Source organism: Crocodylus siamensis, chromosome 11 (assembly GCF_052110815.1).
Source record: "Crocodylus siamensis isolate JL-2025a chromosome 11, ASM5211081v1, whole genome shotgun sequence".
NCBI classification, from domain to species: Eukaryota; Metazoa; Chordata; order Crocodylia; family Crocodylidae; genus Crocodylus; species Crocodylus siamensis.
Window position 1 is genome coordinate 13,680,654 of NC_143405.1, and position 25,149 is coordinate 13,705,802.

The 25,149-nt window shown below is 42.7% G+C and overlaps 1 protein-coding gene across 3 annotated transcripts in view; it reads right to left on the reverse strand.

Annotated features, from left to right (window-relative positions):
- Positions 1-1,126: 1,126 nt before the first annotated feature.
- Positions 1,127-25,149, reverse strand: part of PAPPA (pappalysin 1) — a 238,127-nt gene continuing 214,104 nt past the window's right edge. Inside the window, exons 21-23 of one of the 3 annotated variants that reach the window (XR_016438474.1) lie at positions 20,393-20,491; positions 6,204-7,523; positions 1,127-5,268 (exon numbers count right to left, since the gene is read on the reverse strand). Coding sequence is in view for 2 of the 3 variants with exons in the window: in XM_090021909.1 (XP_089878035.1) it covers positions 7,416-7,523; positions 20,393-20,491 (207 nt within the window). In the remaining variant the exon portion in view is untranslated. Of the gene's footprint in view, positions 7,524-12,144; positions 13,136-20,392; positions 20,492-25,149 lie in introns of those variants that run through there. The other 2 variants (XM_090021909.1, XM_090021910.1) reach the window with 2 other exon arrangements.

Consider the following 25,149-nt stretch of genomic DNA (forward strand, 5'->3'; position numbering starts at 1 on the left):
CTACACGAGACACTAAATGCACAGTAGACTAATTCTCCTGCGCGTTAGTGTAATAGCACAGCTTTCGCCATGACGCACTAGGGCGTAGGAGGATTAATCTACTGTGCAGTAGCACCGGTTGTTGCACATTTCATTAGTATCTGTTATTATCAGTACTAAACTAAATGTGCAGTAACCACAATGCATGAATGCACATGTGAAGGTGCCTTGTATGTAATTAACTCTTGTTTATGTACTAAAGGACTCAAGTGCATCTTAGAATTGAGCACAACTTTTTTTGGCTTTTGTTTTGTTTCCCCTTGAATAGGGACTGAGCTAGGAATATGTTTAAATTGTTTCCTGAATCTGGGCCACTACTTATAACTAGTTGAAGGCAAGCTCCATCAAGGTCTTAACTCATGAGAAATGGCCATTTCAAATGAGTCCGAAGAAATGTCGATGTTTGGTGATTACAAAAAAAAAAAAAAAAAAAAGGAATAATAGGGAATTAAGATTTCAAGTTACATCATGATCTACACTTCTCTAAGCTGCCTATAATGCAATCCATTTGCTTGACCTTTCGAACTAAGGCTCATCCTTAGAGTACTGAAATAAAAGTTCTTACATTTTCTTACCTACCCAGCCACCCACCAGTACACACTGTGGTCAATACTAGGAAAAAATGTATCCCGACACATACAGAAGCTGCCTGCTCTATACACATGCGTGCTATGCTCAATGTCCGTCACCGCAAGAAATCAAACAAGACGTGGCAGAGAAAAATGCTCCAGTTCAGAACTCTTTAATACAATCTTATATTGTTTGTGTTTCTGATTCTGTTCTCCCAGCATCGGGGACATTAACCCTCATATGTGTGTGAGCATGTGTATGTAGGTATATACAAAATCACACAGTTAAATAGTTAAGCATACAAGGTATTATATATTTATATAATATAGAACTTTAGGGTATAGGAATCAACAATGGCAAAATAGTTCTGATGTCTTGGACATATTTTTTTTTTAGTGAAATGTGATTTGTACTTGAAAGACCAGAGGACTTGGTTTTATGTAATGGGAGCAGAGAGAAACCTGTATAAAGAAATTCTGTGAAAATGATAAAAAAACTCATGAACCAAAAAAAGAACAACTGTTAAAAACTGTATTGAAAAAAATAAATTAGATGAACAACTGTGTAAATATAAATTAAAAAAAGATGACAATCTTAATAAATAAGCTTTACTATTTACATCTTTATATATTGCTTGGAGACTTAAATTAGATTCGTTAAAAACAAACGAACGCAAAATAAAAACCCAAAATTGGAGCAGCAAACGTACAGGCGTGAGGTACAGAATTTAGGGTTGAACTGTATTTTGTTTGTTTCTTTTTTTTTTCTTTTTTTTTCCTCTTTTATACAGTAGACCAGTAGAATTCTTGTGAAAATAGATCCTCAGCACTTCATTGGATTATTGGTTGTCATGGCTTCCAAAAGGTGCCAAGAAAGATTCCATAATAATAATAATAATAATAACCATAATAATCATAATTATAACAATAATAAAAAGATAAAATATGATACATAAATATGGAAGAGCAGTTGGTAATATGAATACATTTTTTCTCTAGACTAGATCACAGTTTTACTTGTAAATATTACACACATATATATAATATTACACATATAATATTATATATATATATATGTGTGTATATATATATATATATATATATGTATATATATCATATATATATTTATATATATAATATGGCTCTATTCTGCTCCCATTGAAGCCAGTGACAAAAGTGAGAAACCTCTAACTGGCTTTGATGGGAGCAAAATCCAGCCCATTATCTGCAGACAGGTAAGTGATTACAGAGGCCGTACAATGCAAACTCCATAATGGTTCCAATGCCTCCCTCTTTAATTGCTGGTGAAAATATGTCATTAAAGCCCTGGTTCTTTGCACTCAGAAGATCAAAACTGGTGGTTGAATTGTGACCTCACCAAATGAAGATGCAAAAATGAAAATATATAGAATTGAACCAAAGAAATGTTCAGAACTGAGGTTCTTTTGGCTCAAACATGACCCTCATTAGCTCCACCTCCCATCCTGACAATAACAACATTGAATAAATAGCACCAAGACTCACTGTCTGACTACAGTGAAGCCAACTCATGCACTTGTCCTTGGCCACAGAGGAAGAAATTACATTTTTAATTAAATTCTGGATCTGTAGATCAAGCCAAAGAAGTATAATATTTGTTTGCCAAAAAAATATTACTGAAGTCAAATGATAAGCCCTATATTGCTCCCACAAAAAATGAATGAGAGTTTTGAACACTGGTTTCACTGGCGTAGGAGCAGTCAATTAATTTTAGGTCCTATTGCCCACATGGCCTGTAGAAATACAGCTGGGCAGATGAGAGTCTTAGCTAAGTCCTGATCAAGCTCCCACTGAGCTCAATGGTTTATTTCCATCGGTGGAAACAAGACTAGGCTGCCAAGGCTCAATCCAGGAATAACAACACTGTCAGTCAGAGTTAAAGGTGCTCAGCACCACTTGGAAGGGCTCAGAACGTTACAGGTTTTGGCCCCGGAATAGCGTAAAGTGGAAATAACTCAGTTGCAATCAATGGAGTTATACCACTGAGATCAAAATCAGACTCGGGATCTTAAGGGTAACGAGAGTATCCGCAGCACTGTATATGGCCCTCTCCCAAGGACAGTTCAGATGCACGTATCTACCTCTCACTGGAGTCCTTGGGAGTTCGGCAGGTGAGAAGACTGCAACATGAGGCCTTCAGGCTGGAATTTTCCAGGCCATCCGAAGGAGTTAAGATAATGACCTCCCAATATCTAAATCCTTTTAAAAGTCCCAGCCAAACAAGGCATTGGTTTAACCGCTCTCCCCACCTACTTCTGTCTTCTAATTTGAATTCTAATGGAAATCCAGGGATGGAGTCTAGGAAATGGGGAACCATTTAGTGCCCCCAATTCCAACCAACTGGAATTACCTGTCTGATCATTTAGCAGCTTTTCTTTTTTATTTTTTTAATTCTCTCTCTCTCTCTCTCTCTCTCTCTCTCTCTCTCTCACACTCTCTCAATGTTCTGAATTTGGACTGTGCAGTGATTCTGAGTGCAGTAATGAGAGCACAGTGAAATACTGGTTAAATGCATATGTACAGTTGGATAATGTAAAAAAAAAAAAAAAAAGCACAAATACACATGATCTTTTTAAACAATAATCTGGAAAAATAAAATAAAAACCCCAAAAGCAACAAAATACCAAGAAAAAGAAGTAGCCTTATTTCCTGGACTTATCACAGAGCACAAGGAAAACAAAACCAGACAATGTTATAAAACCTCACTGTATTTCTAGGGAAATCTACACTTAAGTGTCTAACTCTCTACTCAGTTGGCAGACAACTTTTTTTTTGCTTTCGAACACACAAAAATAGGTTCTGCTTTTCTCAGGTTTGGAACGTGCATTTTTCCTTTTCTATCGCTTTCTTTTTTCTCCTCTCTTTTTTTTTTTCTCTGTAAAGCATCATGGTTGTTGTTGTTTTCCCACTTGAATCAGTTGCAGCAAGAAACTGTTGTTGGGTTTTTTTTTTCGTTTTTTTTTCTCTCTTTTTTTTTTTTTTAACACAGGTAAAACCTAGAACAAACCGACAGTTACAACCAAGTGAAACCGGAACCGGAAGGGAGGTAGCTGGAACCTGATTTCAAAGTGTCCTCTGGGGTTATCCTCCTCTCCCAGCCTTGAGGAGACGGCAAAACATGCAAGAAAGCAGGGACACCAGCTCAGTCTGGGTGGGGGTGAGGTTGGGATAGCAGCTGATAGGTTTTCCCCACCCCACATCATGTACAAATCATGGCTCTCTGCTTACACTCTTCCTCCTCCTAGTCATTGAGTCCACCAACAGCAGGAGCCAGGGCTGGGCAAGTCCTGGTCCCAGTGAAGCCAGCAGGCTTGCTAATGGTTTTTGTGGGGGTGCAGTGCTGGGTGCAGTCCTGTTACAACGATGCACTTGGCACAAAGTTAGGTGCAATGGGACCTACCTTGAGTCAGCAGCTGGAGGCTGTTGGCATGAATTGTTCTCTGTGCCCCACATTCACTTGAGGAAGTTCATGTGGGACTAGTCCAATGTCCATTAGAGTCAACAGGAACGACACCTCTGACTGAGCCCTTAAGGAGCGAATGCCTAAATACCAAGGGTCAATTGAAACTTTCCCTCTGCACAGATACACAAGGGAGTGGAAGTTAGCCAGAAGCTCGTGTCCCATAGCACCTTCTTACCAAGTCCTTGTGTTTGGAAAGTGTGACTGGGCAGAGCTGGAGATCAGCATTGTCCCCTGATATAGAGTAGAAGTACTGACTTCTGCTCCTGGTTCTGTGAGCCCAACCGGAGGAGATGCACAGTGTAGACAGCAGTGAAAAAAATAGCAGCATGGAGAGTCGGTCCTTCGGAAGAGGGCTACTGCAGCAGGGAGATGCCCTGGGACTGCAAGCCTGATGCTGTCGTGTGAAGCCATTGAGGTGAGAAGCTGTACTTCTCTCCAGGCTGAACCCTCCCTCTGAAGTGGGGAGAGCTCATGTTCTGTAAGAAAAAGCTTGCCCTAAGCTCTACCCATTCACACTTTTCTGTGCAGAAGGGTCTATGATGGCCCCGGTGTCCTCAGAAGCCCAGAACAGCAAAGGGTAATTTGCTTAATGGAGCTCCCTTCTGGAGTCTGCAAACTTGGGAGCGCTCTGTTCTGGGGCAGGTGGACACGATGGAGGACAGAGTAAAGTTCATGCCAACATCTCAGGCACAGAGGCCATAATGAGATCAACATATTTGGGTCATTTTAATGAACCGGGTGACACGTTGGGAGCTAGCTAAGATACGGTGAGGGAGGGGGAGAATGCAAACTGCTTGTATTTATTTCCTTTTTGTTGTTAATGTTTGTTGTTAAGAGGCAAAAGCCTGAGGGCTGCAAAGACCTGGGTGTCTAATGGAACACCCATTAACATCAGCCGGAGCTGAGACTATGCAGTCGAACCTCCCTGAAGGAGCCACAGTGCCGGAACTCTCCTTTTTACTCCTATGCACCCTGATGGACAGCAGTGAGCGTGAGATGCTTGCATTACTGCCAGTGTCATCCCATAGTCTGTGTCCAAAGACAAGGATTCTGAACATGGATCTTTCACCAGATTTCTGACACAGGCTCTTCCTCGATGCCCCCACATATGCACTTCTCAGGTGTGCTCTTAATTTAACTTCCTTGTCATCAGTAGACCTGCAACAGGGATATATTTGGTTTTATCATTGCATCCTGAAGAAACCAGACCCTGGGCCCTAGAAGTTCATCGGTTTTTCCTATAGCCATTTTCCCAGCATTTTGCCGCCACCCTGGTGAACTGTGGATTTAAATGGTTTTCTCTACAGCTTTTCCTTTCTGCAGAGTGTAAATACTCATTTGGAGAAAGTTCATTTCAAGCTGCTTTTATCCAAGAGATTCACATCTGCTCAAAGACAGCTTTAAAGTGGCCCCAGATGTGACCACAGGGGCTATTATAGATTATGAACATTTGCACTTGGTGCTGTCCAAAATTAGTTGAGATTTCCCAGTAAGACAATGTCAACTTGCTTCTTCTTTAAGACCACTAAAGCCCTGGAGATAGAAGAATTAACACTTAAGAGGAGATTTATTTAGATACTTGTTATTGTGAGTAGGAGCTCTAAGCAATAGGAGTCAACTCCTGCCCGGATTGTGCAGACATTAAGGATTTATTTGGGATGGGTTGTAGCAGCAGTGACTGCACTGAATCCAGTGGATATCACAAGGACTGAGTGGGTGCAGGGCAGCCAGAAAATGCTGAGTCCCAGTTCAGAAATGAATATCCAAAGGATTGGGGCAAGGGATGCTTTCCAGGGCTAGAAGGGGATAGATAGGGGATGTGCAGTTGGGAGGTGTGAGTACAGCCGCACACAATACCTATTCTTTTGGAAGAGTCAAGGAAGCTGATATCAAGCTACCACCTGGGCCTTGTGCACAGGCCTGGAAATCTAATACTGACAAAGGAGGTTGAAACACTAATACTGTCCCCAGATATCTTTTTCTCTTGGCTTGTGCTTTTCACACACTTTAGGGGCCCTTTCGCCCTCCTCCCTCTCCTGGGACAACAGGAAATGAAGAGGGGTTTTTGTTAAATATAACATACACAAACCCACACAGGGATAGGAGACATTGTAGATGAACCATTGGCTGGATGGAGATAAAGAAGCAGATCCCTTTGACTGGCTGGTGTCCTGTTTTCTTGCCCCAGTGCTGAGAAGGAAACCAGAGGATTTGAAAGACAGGTTGTAGGTAAGCTTTAAGGCAGACTGTTTGGTTGCTTGGGGTTGTTTTCACCCTGTCCTGACACAGTAAGGAAACTAGTTGTATGGGACATAGCAGCAGGAGTAGCAGCAGCAGACATGCTCGAACGACAAGTATGGGGGTTTGAGTTACCCTCTCTGTTCCCTCAGGAGCAATAATCTCCATTCTCCAGTGCCAGCCCAACACTTACATGCCAATCCTTAGACTTTCCACTCCCTCTGCTTCACCATGGGACTTGTCTGCCCACCTCTACACTTAAATATTGCTGGAGCTCTCACCTGTGAGGACTACAGTTTTCAGGCTGGTCACACATCAGGGAGCTGTGCTGAAAAGACCACATCAGTTGCAAAGCTCCCAGGCTGGAAGTAATGTTCCTGTGATGAGCTAATGCAACCCGTTTTTCAGCTGGGTATTCAGCAAGTCACTTGCCAAGATGCACTGCCCTGTGGTGAACCCACCCCAACCTCAGTGCCCTGAGCATGAGATACCTTGGCATTCAACATCAGACTAGGCCGGGCTTGGTTTCATCTGAAACCTTAGCCTCCATGAATGGTTTGAGTTGTGAGCACTGGAGAGGGGAAAGTGTTTTTGTTTTGTTGTCAATCTCTCTCTCTTTCTCTCTTTCTCTCCCTATTTTTCTCTATAAATATGCGTGTGTGTGTATATACATATATATATATATATATATATATATATATATATATATATATATATATATATATGGCTTGTTTCTCGCCTTAAATCTAGATACAAACTGTTCAAATTAGGTGGGCACACAACTGCATAACACATGCTGTTTTGATACTTAAAAGTCTTCTTGACTTGACTCTTTGTTGCTGTTTGTTTTTGTTGTCACTATTTAAGATATATTTAATACAGAAACCCCTACTTTGAGTCCTCCTTGGACAAAAATTAAAGGCAGACTGGTTGAATTCTAAGGGTCCCTGGTGCAGAAATGCCATCCAGTTGAGCAGCTAAATGTTAAAAACAATACCAAAAAGAGATGCGGTGTCTCTCCTAGCCTGCCTGGTGCGGTGCGGCTGTCCATTCCACCTTGTTTGACGTTACCCAAGACTGAAGCCACGCAGGTCCTTTTGACTGTGCTCTTGGGCATTGGGATCCAGGCAAGCGCATTCCCCTTGTAAGTCACAGGACATAGGGAAAGGAGTAACCTGTGCGAGGAAGCCAAAAAAAAAGAGAGAAGGGCATAAGAAAATGAACTTCTCCATTGTCACATGGGTAAGGACACGTATCCTCAGACAAGTGCAGGATTTCTTGACCAAGTTAATTTTTAAACTGTTTTTATTTTGGCACTGGATTGGCAGCACTGGGACAAGTCTTCTGTCCATCCACGGCATAGAAGCTACAAGGCTGTATAAGCTTCCCCCATACCGCTTCACAAACCTACCTCACCTCAAACTCGATTTCCAGTGGTAAGGGAGGGAGCCCAGCACATTTGGCCACCAGCGAACAGAGCCTCTTACAGTATCTCATAGTATGAATATGGACAGGATAACCCGAAGAGTCACCAGCAATCAGGTTTGGATCAGTTATTTTTTATTTTAATGTGCCAGATTCACGACCCCTCCTGAAAGCCTGCTTCAGTACAAGCACAACAAGGACACAACACTATAACAAGGTCACTGCACTGCCGTCCTCGATGGTCTAAAATTTCCCTGGGCCTCAGGACCGGAAGAATGCCCCTGTGATGAGGGTATAAGGTTGTGATATGGGGAGGCCCAGGTTCAGCTCCCTGCATTTTATCTAACTGCTGCTTCATGTCAAATGTATAAACAGTCAGTCCTTGCAGCAGCAACTAGCATACATGTCTTCCCAGTCCTATCTGAATGCACTGACCACTCAGTTAGTCAAGCTCCCTATTATTTCCTCTCTCTGGTCCAGTGAATCTCGAACTTTTCTCTAAAGTGGTCACTTACTAAAAAAAAATGAATAACGCCTGTTTACTACTTAAGCTATCGATGTGGCCAGGGTATCTAAATTCTGCCCAAGTCCCTCTTTTAAGCACATAATTCAACCCATGCATTTGATAAGATGCCTAAACCCATAATCCAGGGGAGGGAATTCCATTAGGCAACAGCACTTCTACGGTTTAGATGATGCCACAGAAAACTTTGCAGTGCTTCCATGTGCTTATAGATTTCACCTCTAATTTTGGGGGGGGGAGCAAATTAGCCTAAATTCCTTGTTGCAAGGAAAGAAACTGTTATGAATTAAACAAAGAAGGATGGAAATATCGATGAGCTTTACTAAGGAACAGCCATTAAATACTGGGTCTTTTTTTCAGTGCAAGTGATCCAACAAGTGAGTGGGGGGAGTCGTGACGGGATGGGATCAGGAGAATATGCATTGTGCAAATAAAATCCGCCTCTTTAAAGCAGTTAGTGCAGTAGCTGAAGCAACAGCCTGTCATGCTTGGCTATCAGAAGTTGATTTCAACCTATTTCATCATGGCATTTACATGAAGAAGAGGGGAGGGGAGTGAGTCTTTGTTGCCTGAAGTGAATTCTCAAGAGTCTCTTCCATCTGCGCAAATGGAGTTAATGACCTAATTCCCTTTCCCCCCACACCCCTTCTAGGACAGTGCCACAACCTGTTCAAATGTTCTCGGCAAGTACAGCATGCACTTGCTCAGCCTCATGTACTTGGCTCTGCTGCCACGTTTGTTCCCTCTTTTATAAACACTTTTCTCCAGGCCGTGAAGCTTGGGTCTGTGTGTTCCCCGTGCGTAATCAGCCGTCACCAGCACTCCAAGGAACGCGGACCCTTCACTCACATACATAGTTACCACTTCTATCCACCTATCTTTCCTTTCCATGCATGCGCTGGCACGTCCATCCCTGACGTGCCTTTTTCCTTCCACATGCAGAAGGGAAAGAGGAGGGTGTGTCTTTATTTCACAACTATGCAGCACCAAGTGAAGACACAGTGAAGCTCAGAAGAGGCCCAATAGCCAACACGGGGCCCTGACTCAGTCTTCTCCAGAACTTCCACCCACTGCTTCTGGCTTCATCACCAGGAGCCTTGACCTGCCCGTCAGGTGGGGTAAGGCACCAGCCCTGTATCTAGCCATGACCTTGCTGATTCATGACCAAAACAGCTAAACAGTGAATAACTTGGATAAGCATTTATGTCACTGTGAAGCATAAAAAGTGGAAAGAAATTTCAAGTCTCTCTCTCTCTCTCTATATATATATGTATGTATGTATGTATATGTGTGTGTGTATATATGTGTATATATATGTGTGTATGTGTATATGTGTGTGTGTGTGTATACACACACACACACACGCATATATTCAAATAATAAATACAAAAATGTTTAGATATTTACAGAAAACAGTAAGAGTGAAAAGGTCACATGTTTCATTCCCATCTCAGCCAGTGTTGCAAATATCCCTAAGTAGTTGTATGCAATAGAAATGTGTGAAATACTGGCAACTTTTAGTCTTGACTGAACTAAAAAAAATGGGAAAAATATTTACAAAGAAAAGGATTATTTTTTTCTCAGATGTTTCAGAAAGTGAAAAAAAAAGCCAAGCCAAAAGGAATGTCTTGTTTGCTCCCATACGAAACTGTTTATTTTTGTGTTATTTAGCTTCCCTTGCATCTTTTGTTTTTAAACAAGGTAGGTCAAGGAAAATGGAAATGCTGTTTTAACAGGACCAGTCTGGATAAAAGGGACCTAGACTAGGATATTTACAAAGAGTAGACTTGCAAACTGTGCATACATGCCAAAAATGGCAGTTACATACCTGGGTAACTGTTATTTAGGTATGTAAAGTGAACTAGGATGCTACCTGAATTGTTTCATGTAGAAAATGTCAAAATGAAGCATGTTGATGCTGCTCAATTTTTTTACCTTTTTTATTTGACCTTTCTTTTCTTATCTGGCATTCCACCCTCTATTGAATTTATAGTACACTAAAAAAAAGAATTGCACCTTTCCACAATGATGCCTGTAGGTTAGCATGAGGACACTGGTTCAATACTAACTGTGACTGATGTCATGCTTTGCCTTAGCCAAGGTCTCTTCTCTCACTGTGGTTCAGTTGCTCTCCCTACAATAGAGCTCTCTCTTTTCTGCACTGAGGTGCCATCAGTGCAAAATTTTCACTGTTGGGAACTCCGGAGACAAGAATGAGATCTGGCAAGATGAGATTTTCAAAGCAGCAGAATTCTGCTATGTAATTTCCCATTATTCACTTCATGAGATTGTGCTAAAATATTGACCTTAAAAGCTTCTTGACTCTCTGGAATTCTTTCCAGCTTGATGTCAGTGTGGTGTTGCTTTGAAGTGTGCTCAGCAGGGCTTTCCTTATTTCTCTGGTGCATCTGTCAGCCTTTTCACCTTCTCCTTTACTGTCTAACAAACCATTACAAAGGTATGTGTCTCCAAAAATGGGCAATTTGAACAAATAACGTGTGTGGATCTAGAAAGAGATGCTCACAAGTCACAAACAAAGACGGTGATGACCCTTCCACAGCAGGTGAACTTCTGGAAAGGCAATGATTTCCCGCACGTTGCCCTAAAAAATACCCTATTGTCCAACTGGAGGTACATAAAATAACAACCATCAGTGGTCCATCTACCTCTGGGTGGCCAACCTGTGGCATGGGCAGCTTCTGTATGTGGCATACAACAGGCTGGAGAGGGGACAGGTAGAAAGTGGAAGATAGGGCAGGGAGCAGAAAACAGGGCAGCAGATCAGGCAGGAAGCAGAACGCAGAGCAGCAGATTAGGCAGTGGAAGGGGATCAGAGTGGCACTTGGTGGAGGCTGTGAAGTTGATTTGCGGCATGCCAAAACAGTTGGTCCTCACTGACCTAGACCATTATCCTGCCTCTCAAAATAGGCAGTGTATCGCCTCAGACAAAGATGCAAATAGCCCCGCTGTGTAATAGCGTATTCACGTTCTAAATCTTATACATTTCTGAGCCTACCCACTGATACAGAGATTAGACATTTGTCTGTTATCTTACAGCAGTGAGTTCCACAGGTTCATTTTCCATTATGTAAAAATATAGAGGACTCTTATTTGGAGAATAAGCACACCCACAGTCATATTAGACATGATCAAATCTTTACAGACTTATGCGGAAGGGCATAAAGCAACCAATTATTGACAGGGAAGAAAAATGTAGAATGAGCTAAGGCCAAAGAAACTTCTTGACAACTTGTGGCCCATCTCATTAGTACAGCATCAAGAGAACAAAGTAAAAGTATTTTCATTCTAAGTAATAGTTATAGCAAACATATGCTCCCATAAAGTGTCAGATTTTCACAGGTATGTAGGCATCTAACCTCCCTGTGGACACCAAGAAGGCTTTACAAAACTGCCTGGGTACCTAAACCCCTTATTCCTTTAAAAAGCTGGTTCTAAGCTCCTAGGTGCAAAGCCTTTTGTTCTGTGCTTGTACAGTGCCTAGCACAACTAAGTGCTAGGCCATGAAAGGGAAGCCAGGTGCCACCACCACCACCACCACCATTCATCACCACCCCTGCCACTACATGTCTTCCAAAGGTTGTTCTCTAATCCATGACCCGGTTGGGTGTTGAGACTGGAAAAACACATTTTTAGATATATTGATATTTTTTAGGAGCTCTTGAAGATCCCAAATTATTAACAGACTAGCTGAATAGCACTGCAGTTTCTAGATGCATACAATTTAAGACAAATATTTAAGAATTAGTTCTTCCTTCATTTACTTACTTCCAAGACCTAATTTCCCCCGTTGTTTCCCCTCATGAAACTTTATGTTGAATATCAGGGAACACAGCTATAGCAGGAGAAAGAATATTGAACTCAGGTCTTGCCTCAGTTATTGTGACATAATAGACAAAGATATGTTATCTGCAAACAAACTAAAATACGTGGAGAACAATGCATCCCAAGAAAGAGTAGGGAAAAGGGTGAAAGTGAGAGAAAAGAAAAGGAGCGCAATTTTTTATACACAAACCTTTGAAAAAATGGTCCAGAACCAAGGCCAGTGATCAGAACAATGAGGAAATTGGGAAATGTGGTCCTTGGGTCCATTTTCAGTGCACTCACCCCCACACAAAAATGCACATACACAGACACTACTATCCACTAAGTGACCCGAATGAATCAAAGAGCCCATGTCTATACCATACATGTAGGCTAAGCCAAACAAACAGATGTGAAGAACAAGGGGAAAGCCAAGCCAATTTAATTATCCCAGAATAAGACTTCTATATGTGGGATTAGTCAGGAAGAGCTATGCTTTTTAATTTCCCTTCTAACAGAATTTGAATTAACTTTGAAATTAAAAAAAGGTGTCTCATGTATCTAATCCCCACTGAGTTACTAAATGTTTGATACTTGTGAGCCCTTAGGGACACTGATCTAAGGCTTGATTGACCCCTGCATGCTAGCCCTGCATAATATCCTGTGTCAATGAGCTCCACATATTAAAGATTATTACCGTTTATTAATCTGACAAAACAAGGAGTCAATGATACCCACACAGGAAACTCACAGAGAATTGCCTGGAGAAGACAACTTGTGGAGACAGGGGAGGATGTTTTGGAGGATTCCAGCTATCTCTTTCCACAGGACCAATCACAGGTTGATGGGAATCCCCACAAGTTAGGAAAAGAGTAACAAAAATGACCTGATTCTGCTCATGAAGAAATACCTGTTTCATGTGACTGCAATTCCAATGGCTCAAGTGCAATTCTGACTTACAGCAGCACAACTGAGACAACAGTCAGGTCCAGTGGCCTCAGCGTGGGCTGCAGGGGTCTTAAGAGGGAAGAGCACATGTTGGGAAACAGCGTGTTATAAGATTTCAGCTGAAGTGTCTGCAAAATCTTCCTGACGTGAGTAATGCTGGAAATATGAAGAACCCCGGCACACATCCCCCTCCCCTGGATAAACGCACTATGTCAAGATAAGCATGGCAGGCTGCGACAAGAGGCTCTCAGTGGTCCCTCACCTCCCCCACCCCAAACCCTCACAGTTCAAATACCAAGGGAGCATTTTGTTCCCTGATGGGGCCCTTATGGACAAAACATGTCTTGGAAGTTTCTTCTCACTGGTTTTTGGCATTTAGGTCACAAGGACTTTTCTGAGATAAGGAAACAAAAATCCCCTTTTAACTCTTTGGGCTGGTATGCAGGGTTCACTCCAAACCTAGTTCAGTGCCCCCAAGGGCCTGGGAAAGTCTACATTGAAGTTCCTCAATGACCCCAGTATAGAACAGTATGTAAGGTTTAGAAGGCCTTATGCTCCTCCCACTTGGATGTAAATCAGGAGTTAGCCCATCAAAGTCAACAGGCCTGACTTCCCTCTCCCTCCTCTTGGGGTAACTTGGGAGTCATTCCACTGCAATCAGTTGGATCCCATTGCTGTCATACTGGCACAAGAGCAGAGGAGGATGCAGTGCTACCCCAGGGAAAGTGGGCCATTGTTGTCCCTTACCGTGAGGCCACCAACTCTCCATCTGTATTTTGAATACTGACAAACAAGGGACTGAACAAGGAAGCCAGTTTGCCAAACCACACAGAGTGTGAAAGCAAGTGGCTCTACCACTCAGCAATCTGCTATGCTTTGCACCCCTGTGCTACTGATTGTGAAAACATGAATGTAATTAGCCTAAATAATCACAAAGGATTTAATAGTGGCCAGACCACCCAGAGGCCAAATAGCTGGCGCTGTAGCAGGAGAGGCTACGTTCACTGGTTTTTGTAACACTTGCTAATGAAGTGAGGTTGGATGGCTGAGCAAACACCCTCTGTTAGCTCTTCTTTGGGGAATGCTGTACGTTGTGGGAAGTACCGTGCCCCTTGAAGCCAAGAATTTTCTCTCAGGATAGGCAATGTGTGCTACTACCATCACTGCTTTTAATTTATTGTTGTCTGGAAAGGATCCCTAAACTATTATGCAAACAAGCTCTAAGCCCCAAAACAAGCTCTCAACCAACCACAATTGAAAACACCCGCATGCGTCAAATAACTAGCCACTCACAAGCCAGGATGAAAAATCACAAGCAAGTTCACGCAAACGCCCGAGCGAGACAGTCAACTTGGAGCACACAGTAAGCTCTGGACTACTTCCACACAAAGGAAGCAATGCATGTCGTTACCTCCCTCCCCTCAAGCTCAGCCCACTGTCTGTTGTACCTCTCTAGCTACGCACAAGGGCACAGAAACAATCCCTGTGCAGGACACTGAAGTTATCTGGAACAGAATTGTGTCAGGGACATCCAAGCTCCCTTAGTTTCAGCTATGCCAGTTGTGTTCATTTACCCCTCCAGAGTACTGAGATGTTGTCACTTTTTCCACCAGCAACAGAAGTTAGACAGTCATCCACAGGATCCCACTTTTGGAGGAAACAAGCAATCTTTGGCAAGGCAGCATATCAGCTTAAGATCCTTTACTTTCAGCCTTGAATTCTTGGCTGAAGAAGCTCAGATAAGTCTGCATACCTTCCAGATTAGCAATGATTTTGATAAAATATGAATGGTTCCCCATCTGGCGCTACTCCTCAGTTATTTTCCACTGAACCACTTGCTATGTTTTTCTCGCTATGGTGCATGCACCTGTTACAGTAGAAGTGGCTAAAATGGGCATTTTTGCCAGGATGATGTATACCTTTTAAAGTGCCAGGACACAATATGCTCACTGCAGATTCAGACTGTTGAAACTACATGAGAAAGCTTCTCTCCTACCCACTACACACAGGTTATACAAATGCAATGGATACGAAGAGTGGAGGCTTAAGTATGAGGAATATTTGGCACCACAAATACAGCTTCAGGGAATATAAAAGAGCTAATTTGGGCTGTTAGATTTGCTTGAACAAACTGCTGGGACTGGGCTGCAGGATCATTGACAAAGAGTATCTATAATTACAGTTTGGAACAAAATATGCAAGCACAGGCTGCTTAGAAATCTGAGGAAGGTCTTTCCTGCCAGGTTCATAAAGAATGGAGAAAAGAAGAAATTAATGGAGAAGAAAGGCAAATGGAGAAGAGAGAGGCTGAAGAGTAAAAAGGCAAATACACAACCCCAAATTTGGGCAGCAGTTAGACTACACTAGACAAACTATAAAGCTCACCAGGGCCAGGGAGAGAAGTTATACATAAACTGGTTTAAATGATCAGAAACTGGTTTAAACCTGTAACAACAGAAGTTCAGTGCACGTAAACCAGTTTCAAAATGGTTGAAACTGGTTTAAGATATGCCTGGTTGAATGTAGTATCAGACTTAACTGAATTGGGTCAAACCAGTTTATGAAACTTCTGTCCCAGACCCCTTCCTGGTTCAGGTTAAATCAGAGTCCCCCAGCATCCCAGCATGCTTTCCAGCCCTGGGATAAGCTGGACTGTGCTGTCTGCTCCAGCAGAGAAGGGTTGGGTGGTAGAGGGCAAGGACTGCCTCCCCCCTCACCCAGCAAACCAGAGCTGGGGTCTGGGGCCAGGGAGCAGGGTTAAACTTCCCTTCCCCCAAGTACAGAACAATCCTGCCCTGCTAAAAACTTACTGTTGGCTGTGACTGTGGACTACAAATCCCTGGAAGCACCTGGAAGCAGGAAGAGGAAATGATGAGCAACTCTGCAGAGTTCTGCTGCTGTGATTTTGGACTGCAAATCCCAGAGACCTCAGTGGCATCAGGAAGAGGAAGCAATACACACCCCACGCTGGCTATATGCCAGAGAAGCATACTCTAGTGCTCTTCAGCTTCTGGCCTGAGCCACTACAGGCATGTGGCTGCATTTCCTGAATCAAAAGTGAATTTCTGGCTAGTTGTTTCTCAGTTTAATCTCTGCATCTGAGATTAACCTGCAAAGACTGAATCTATTCAGCTTCAGGCTTTTTGACTGTCTGTACTTAGCTCAGATCGCTCCTGTGGAAACCCTGAGCTAATACGAGGTAATGGGAACCCCAGCTGAATCAAAGGAAGCTAACAGTGGGATTTGATGGTGATCTCTACTAAGGACTAATCTGTTCCTTGTCAAATGCAGATCTCTTATGCACAAATGCATTCAGTGCCCATGTTTAACCAATGGGTCTAGTCTTACATGCTGAAAGGGGCAACTAACTAGACCAAGATGAGCATGTGGGACATTTCTAGAACTCATTTGTGTTGTTCTTTGTTGGCTCCTATTCCTCTTGGAGACAAACTCAGTTCTAGTGACTCTACCAGGAGCATAATTTTGCATTTGTTTTCACTCAGTCTGAGAGCCTAAAATACAGTACTACCTCCTTTGAATGTCACCCGGCTACCTCCCTCCCCAAAAGGAATTCCTTGCAGGGAGTAGTCAGCCTAGAAATCCAACAAATCATTTGCTTACTCAAGTTAATAATGCAGTGCACGTGATAAAACAATGTAAGAATACTTCTGCTTATTTGCTGTGGGACAAACAGCAAGGAGATGTAGTAGAGAGCATTAGGCAGAGGGCAAGCTGGCAAGCCATGCTTGGTTAGGAGGTTGCAAACATTAGAATGGGATGGGATGTTATTCTTTTCTTAATGGAAGACTCTATCCCCTCTGAATATACAACAGAATCCTTTCTCTTTTAACAGCTCAACCTTCATTTTGCCAAGATGACCTGCTTGGTGGTTTGGCGCTTTCTGCTTCTAGGTCATTTATGGGCTAAACTGCAAGACCACTGCAAAACACTTTTTCCTCCTAAAGTCAGGCCACACTGCCTCCCCATCACTCTAGACTAAGAACTGAATCTGGATTGTAGGTATACAGTCTTTGGTAACTGCCAGGGGCTGCAGGGTATGGTGTTGCTAATTCTTCAGGTGGTGCTTTTCTCTGAGAGTCACTACCAAGTCCTTGCTTTGGGATGGTGTTATGAATTACCGCAGCTGATCAATTAATACACCAAAAATTATTTACCTGCTGAATGCATCCTTTTCTTGCTTCCTAAATTTCTCTAGCATGCTGCAATCTCTTCATACATATCCGCTGAAAACCTAAACTTACCCATTATAAATTTTGCAGCATTCAGTGATGTTCTTCAGTGACTTATTTTAGACTCTGTGAACTAATTATGAACACTTCTTGGCAAATATACTTTTTGAACTGGGTTGGTTAGTTTTGACTGGCCAGATAAAGTACATGGCATTGTTCTTCTTTGACTGGATGAGTGAATAAGGGCATAAAACCGAAGTCCTGACTGTTTCTGGACATTAAAGACCTCAAGTCATTTTCTGCATGACTGCTAACCACTGCAGTTTCACTTGGATATGCTTATAGTCTTCAATCCCTTCCTAAAATAAATTATGTAGTAGCATTGTGCCCTTTGAGCATCTGCCATACTTCTGCTCTGTGGTGGCTGTATTTCGAAGGTGGGTAAAGAGATGAATACTGTATAGGTGGACCTTGTAAAATATTCAGACATTTTTTATAGGCTGAAAGGCTCTGTAGAAATGGAACATATTTTACCAAGTCCCTTTTTTAAAATCGGAAAAGACTGGCACCCCTGCCATGCAATGCGTGAACCTGGAACAGAAGTAGTGTTTCCTTCAAATGCGCTAATGCTTTCTACAATTGCATGGAAATATACCATCATCTGGAACTGGAATTAAAAGCAACAGGCTTGCCCCTCCCTAAGCCTCCTTCAGCTTTTGGCTTTAGCACCCAATGTGTATTTTAAAGCTCTGCTTTTTAAGTAGGTGGTGAATAGTGCTGGAAGGATTTGGTATGTGCAGTATTTTTATGCAGCTCCCTTTTCTCTCACTTTTCATTGTTTTTCCCTCTGGAATATCTCCTTTAACATTCCACTCATAAAGCTCTTCAAAGGAGGGACTATATTTGAATAACTGTGTTTAAAATCTGTTCTCCAGTCAAAGGCCTCAGACAGGAAAATAACTAACAGGGCTGAGTTTTTCTGCCCCCGTGGCTGGGTTTCTGAATCAGAATTCAAACAGGTGTCTGGGAGCTGGCGGCCGATCCTTTGAACTGCAGGAGAGGCTCTGCCTTCCTCAAACGGGCCTTAGATTTTTACATCACACTGGCTGCTACATTATTGTTTCCCCTCTGTATGCTATAAATTTAATAAACTGGGCACTGGCCACCCCACTTTTGGCTTTGAAGGACCTGCAAATGTGTTGTTTTTCTCATTTCTTTTGAGCGTTATTCAGTCTCACGGTGGTTGTTGTCTTTTATGAGAGTGAGGAAGTGTCGGAAAGCTGAATGTTTGTATCCTGAGAAAACACTTCATCTGGTTCAGGCCTTAGGAACGACTAGGAAATATATAGGGCAGGTTTTGCAAAAGCACTCAGTATTGGCCACCTCTACTTCCACCGAAATGAGTAGGAACAGAGCTAGGTCAATGGTGAGCCGTTTGAAAAACTTACTGCAGAGTATTCCTGTTTGGACTGAATTAGCAGGTATTAGTTGGCTCTTTATGGACAGGTGCCTGGTTCTCAGTTTTATAGCCCTGCTTGTGTTGGCCTCTCTCAACAGAATGGCCAATGAACAAAGGAGGCGGCCATCCTTATACCTCCAAAGAGGTTCCCTTCAGTTCTGGTTTGAGCCACATCAGCAAAGGCACGTTAAGAAGCTACTATGATATATTGGATCAGTGGTATAACTAGAGCATGGCGAATAAGGAAAATGCCTTAGGCACTGAGTCTGGTGGGGAGGGAGGGTGAAAAGAAGTGGCTGCTGCTGGCAGCTACGTGATCACAGTTGTGTGTGGACCCTGTGCTGCTGTACTGGATTATGCCGGTGCCCAATATGCTCTTAATATAATCAGAGAAAAGTGCGTGAATGGTGGTCTACCATCACCCTAATATTTGCCCATCCCCATGTCGAGGAATATATTCTGCCTCCAACAAGGGGCTGTCCTTGTTGCTCCCATAAGGGATATGGGGGAGATGGGAGAAGAGTTGCTCTGAGTTGCTGTGCTCCATCTGCTCCATCCTTCCTTCTCTTTCTCTGTGAAAATGGTTCTAGCTTCTAAGGGGAGACAAGAGAGTCCTGCCTGCTTCTCCCAGCAGCCCCGACTGGCTGCTCTTTAGGAGGATGTGGGCAAATGGGGAAAGCAGCCAATCAGAGACACTCTAATCTTCTTAAAGGAAATACTAAAAATATATGTTTGTCAACAACCTAGTTCACTTTTTAGAACTGTTATTTTTTGGATGCGGGTCCCACTGTCACCTCAGAGACTCTACGTGCTACCCATGCTACAGCCAATCCAGCCATAAGCACACACCTTCTTTGCAAGGGCTGCCTCTGCCATCCCACAGATCACATGAGTCATTTTACAATGGATAATATATCAAATGCTTACCAAGAGGCACAACTGGGAAAATCACCTCCCTCCATCTCATGTCTGCTGCTATGGAGAAATTAAATCAACCTAGTTTCATTGCCAAAGTTTGTTCACTCCCCGTTTCCAATGCTCCCTGGTGAGCCAGAGAAAGACGGCAGCATGGTGTTGGGAGATGTGTTTGGATGAACCACAAGAAAGGTGAAAGAAAACCTTGTAGCTAATGGCTCAGTCTCTTGGCTTCATCAAGATATTCTCCCTTCCCCAACCTCAAATCCCAAAGAAGAGGTAGAGTTCTGCAAAATTCAACACTTCAATATGAGCATATGGAGCAAAAGTTCTTGTTTCCTCCCCAGCAACACACTGCTAATCTAAACCCAGATGATGCGCATACTCTGAAAATTTCCTGGAGAGTTAGGGTCAAATATGACACCTGCTAGCTTTTGTTATGACATGCAAAAGAGTGCCAACGGTTGCCTGCAGAGCAGCCATTTGTTTACAACAAGAATCAAAGAAGACAAGCAAGTCTCATTTGCTAACACATGCTATAAAGGCTTAAGGAAGGCTATGATGGGAAGCACATATATATCAATGGGGAGGAGCATCTTAACCTGAACCACCTGTAAACAGACCCTTTGGGGAGACAATAGTCATTGCCCATTAAAACACCCAGATCACCTGGTGATCATGAATATGCGTTGGTTTTGCCCAAGTCTGGGGCAGACACTTGGTAAGGGGAGCTTAGGGTAAAAAAGGAACTGGCAGACCTACCTTTTTGGTCTTCACTGTTGAGGCGCAGCAGTCCCCGCCATCATAATTGCAGAAGGCTCGGTTGTTGATAGAGTCACAGTAGTTGTCTCCCATGAAAGGCTGGGAAAACAAACAGTACAAAGATGGTGAGAACAGGGACGTGGGCCCTGGAGGAACTCAAAGGCCTAGAGCAAGCTGAAATCAAGGACCATTCTTATGCCCCAGGCAGAGCAGTACAGCATCTCCATCCAAAAGCCACAGCCACTTTTCTTACTTTCCTTCCAAGCACACAGGATAGACAGGAAGTTAGAAGAAAAAGAAGGGACTCCCTCTGCTTGTAAAATGTGAGTAAGTCTGACAATTTCAAGAGAGGCCACTGATTTGAGGAAACGTAGACATGAAGGAACTAAAACCTATAGTCACTTTAGACAGTTGAGGTCTAGTTATCTAAGTGTAAATGCAAGGGACATAGAGAAGAGTAGGACTGGTTGGTTTAGGAAGCGTAAGCATATTCAAATTGACAGAGGGAAGGAAGTGGGTTTGGAGCCTAGACAAGGACTCTGGAACTCCAGTGGTCCAATTCTCATCCTGCCCTTGGCCCTCTATACGACCTTGGCCAAGTCACGTAACCTCCCCATGCATCAGGCTTCACAGCTGTCAAACTGAGGTAATTATAAGTGCTCATGGAAAGCTGTAAATGTTCATTAAGTAATGTTCTTAATCACCTCAAAGAAAAAAATATGAATTATTATAATGGCTGTATGGGTCTGAATAATAATCATTACTTTAAAAACAGCAGTCTTTTGCTTCCCTCTTTTGCAGAGCAGATTGAATTTGCTCTTAAATTCATCACTCCAGGGCAGCAAGAACCTCTCATAGAAACCAAAGTCTTTCTACATTTCTAATTGGTGAAACTAGGTAAGACCCATTTGAAGGAGGTAACCTTCAAATACATGCATGTACATACATATATGCATATGCATACATATGCACATACATACATGCATGCACACATTGTAAAGGCAAGAGACAAGTCTGCCAATAAAGCAGACAGAGATATACTGTGACATAGTTGTAAACAAGATGCCAGATGTGTGCAAATGATTAATGGAACCGGTCAGGAGAGCCTGGGGTCGTGACTGTGGACTACAATGTAATTTTTGTCACGTTCTTGGCTAGTGCCAAATGGATGCTGTCTGAAAGCACCTCCAGTCAATCTGCTCCAATGTGCAAGTCCACTTATAACCTTCATGGCGAAATATCCAGCACTGCTACACTGGGCCCCCAGCAGCTGACAATTTTATGGCCCTCATGCACCTTACAATTGGTTCAATAGGGGCAGATCCCTTTGAGTCAACACATCTCCTTTAATGAAACTATGGCCTTTCCTAGAAGAAACCATCTCTGGGGAGTGAACTGGGAAGGTGGTCAAGATTTCATGTCAGGATTTTATACTAAGTGCAATACTAGATTTTTTTTTCTTTATGATGGATGCCTCCAGAGAACAAACTATGAGGACTTTGGTATGCTTTTCTCATAAAAGGGCTATGACCAGGCTCATAAATACTCTAAAAAGACACCATAAAGTGCTTGGACTCTGTTGTTGTTATTGATTTGTAAATTTAAATACTTCCTGGTAGTGTTGGAAACCCAAATGGCAGCAATGCTGGATGACTGCAGGGGAGAAAAAAAGTCAGGAATGAATTGACTAATCTAGTTTAATTTTTCAAAACATTTTATGTGCAAAAAGTAAGCAAAGAGTGTAAATAGGGAAAAGAAATTGCAACGGTAGGGTCAGATACCTTACTGTTGTAAATTGGCTCAACTCCCTTGACTTCAGACAGCTATACTGATTTGCGCTGACAAAGGCTTTAGCCTGCAAAGTCTTTTCCAGTTTCATTATTTAATATGCTAACAAAGGAAAGATTATTTTTTTTTACAGATACGATTTTTATCTTGACAAGGCCACTTTGAAAAATGTAATATTTGGCCACTCTCCCAAAAAACTTGTATGGGCTTTTCCTCCATTTCCTTTTTGATTCCTTATCATTACGTATTGCCAAAGTATCTGTTTGTCAACACAGGCTTTCATTTCAATTCTCCACCCTCAAGTTCCTGCTGATTTATTCAATTATGCCATGCACCTGTCAACACTGGAAAACTCTCAATAGGAACTTCAGGAGGAACATGCCTCCCCTGAAATACTTTGAGCCGTGCAGCTCATTGCAGGGGCACAATGGGAAAACAATGGATATTTTGTTTTGGTAACTCAGCTCTTGATTGGATCAGCCAAGGGGAATGAACATTAGACTCATAAACTTACAAACACTTCCTTCTACTGCCTGAGTAGGCTTGCAGGCAGTACTAAGCTCATGCATTTCTATACATACCATTAAAGGAGTTCAAAGAGTTACACTGCATTGCATTTGCCTGGGTTACATTTTGAAAAGCAGAATCCAAATCCCCTTTAGTCAGGCAAATTTGTTATCAGTGCATCAGAAATTATATTCTTCCTGGCACCATTCATTGTGTTGCCAGTCCATGGGAATGGGGAAGGTGGTACGAAGGTTGTTTATTCCTTCCATTAAGGAAGGAAAGGCGTACTTTGTTATGCTAGAAAATACAACCTGGCCCACTCTGGGATAGTGGCAAATCAGGCTCTGATAGCATGGAAATGGTCCTATGATGGTAGATTGTGAGGCATTGTATACTGCTGAATGAATGATGAAAAAGAAGACTTCTACCAACATAGAAGGATCCTAGAAATGAACAATGATGGGGAAAATGCACAGAAAAGGCACAACATGTCTGTAATAATGGCTTTTGGTAAACTGTTACATTATTTCAAACTTTACCTGAGAAACAGTCACTCTTAAACAGCAGAGGAATAGTTCATCAGCACACCAAAGGCATTTCTAATAGTCCATGGATGCTATTTTAGCTCTCCCCAGAGAACAGGGGCACCTAGCCAGCTTGTAGGAACATAATGCATAGGATAGCTTATGACATTCAAAGCACAAACCACCCACAGCAGAATGCTTTTCATTTAGGGAACATCTAGACAGAAGACTATTATGTTGTTGGAGAGTTATTACCCTCCTGGGTCTGTCATTTATATGCAAAAGAAACCTGTCTTGTAGCTCATGACAAGTCATTCAGCATACCATCCATCCAGCAAAAAGCAGAGTGGTCCAGTATTTAGTATGGAATCAGGAGACTGAGTTTTGTTTTAGCTTGTTCTGACACCTTGGGCAAATCACTGAACTTCAATGTACCGACTTTTAAAACAGGACTCAGATTTACCTGTTTTGCAGGGGTGCTCAATGTGTTATGTCAATGGTTGCAAATCTTAGTTGAGAAGGTGCTCTCCTAGTCCTAGCAAGCTTCATTTTAAGGCACTGGAATGGGACTCAGGAGACATGGGTTCAACTCCCTCCTCTTCCACATAGTCTCTGCATGACCAGGCAAGTTAATTCTTCTGCACCTCAGTTTTTTGCTATACAGTGCAGACAATGTTGCACTACTACTACTAGTACTGGCTAATGCTTGTGGGATACTCAGACATGATGGTGATGGGAGCCAAAGAGAGAAGTGCCAAATGTTGCTTTTACAACAAAAACATCTTAAGATTTCTAAATCTTTTCAAGGAATGCTGCCAAAAGAAACTACACACTTCAAAATAATTGCTAATTGCTAATGACATGTAAGGCTGAAAAAACAGACCCAATGTTTAAAAGCAAATACACTTCCCCCCCTACTTATCGGAGGCTGCACTGTGGTCTGGCCTGTGCAAGGGAACAAGGAGGTGCAAGTTGCCCACTGTTCTTTTAGGCTTGTTCCCCAAGTCATAGGCAGAAGTGGAGGAGACACTGAAAACAAAGGGGGCCAGCTCCTTAGCTGGGGTAAAATAGGCATATGTGCCTATCTGGTGTACTCTGTTTATTCCCACTAATTTAGGGTTTGGCCCACAGTTTACCTGGAAGACGTGCAGGTGCCTGGTTAATTTAGCTTTCAAGACATTTCAGTGAAGAATAAGAACCTCTAGTAGAGAGATCTGAATTCATGATGTGTGTGATCCCATCTTGCTGAAAGACAGACATCACAGCCCAGAAACACTTGGTCAAGTGGCATTACTCAGCTTCTGTTTCTCTTCGGCTGCAAGCAGATGTTGCCCTCATGGCAACATAGGCAGTTTTACAGTGGGGCAAAATGCAAATTTACAGACATCTCTGATGCTGGTCATGCCACAAATGTCCAAAAATGTGTGCGCGACAATATTTGTTGACAATTTGTCCCAGTTTATCATGGCAGTTGCCCATACATTTATGGTGCATTGGCTGAATGCACAGTTGGAAGGTGGCAGTGCATCCTACATCCCTGGTACATGCGAGTCCCCGGACACTGACTGTACACTGATAGTTGGCCCCAGTCCTGGTACACCAGGACTTTTAAAAAACATGCGTGTAGTTGTATATGTTGTTTTTAGATGTCCCTGGCACACAAAGACCCCAGTTCAGGGAGACATTTCCTGATCATGGAGACCCCAGGTTCTGGGAATGTCAGAAACCTGCCTGTAAAGCCAGGCTGCACACAGAGTTTTTAAAAGTCCTGGCATAATGGGACTGGGCCAATAATTGACTGCACATAGCAGGGGCAAAAGTCAGGGACTTTAAACCCCATGCATGGCAGTTCTGGCCACGCTGCCAGAGCGCAGGGGATCAGAGGCCCACAGCAGAGTTTAAAGTCCCCAGGAGGGAAGCCCTTCAGCCCCTACCCCA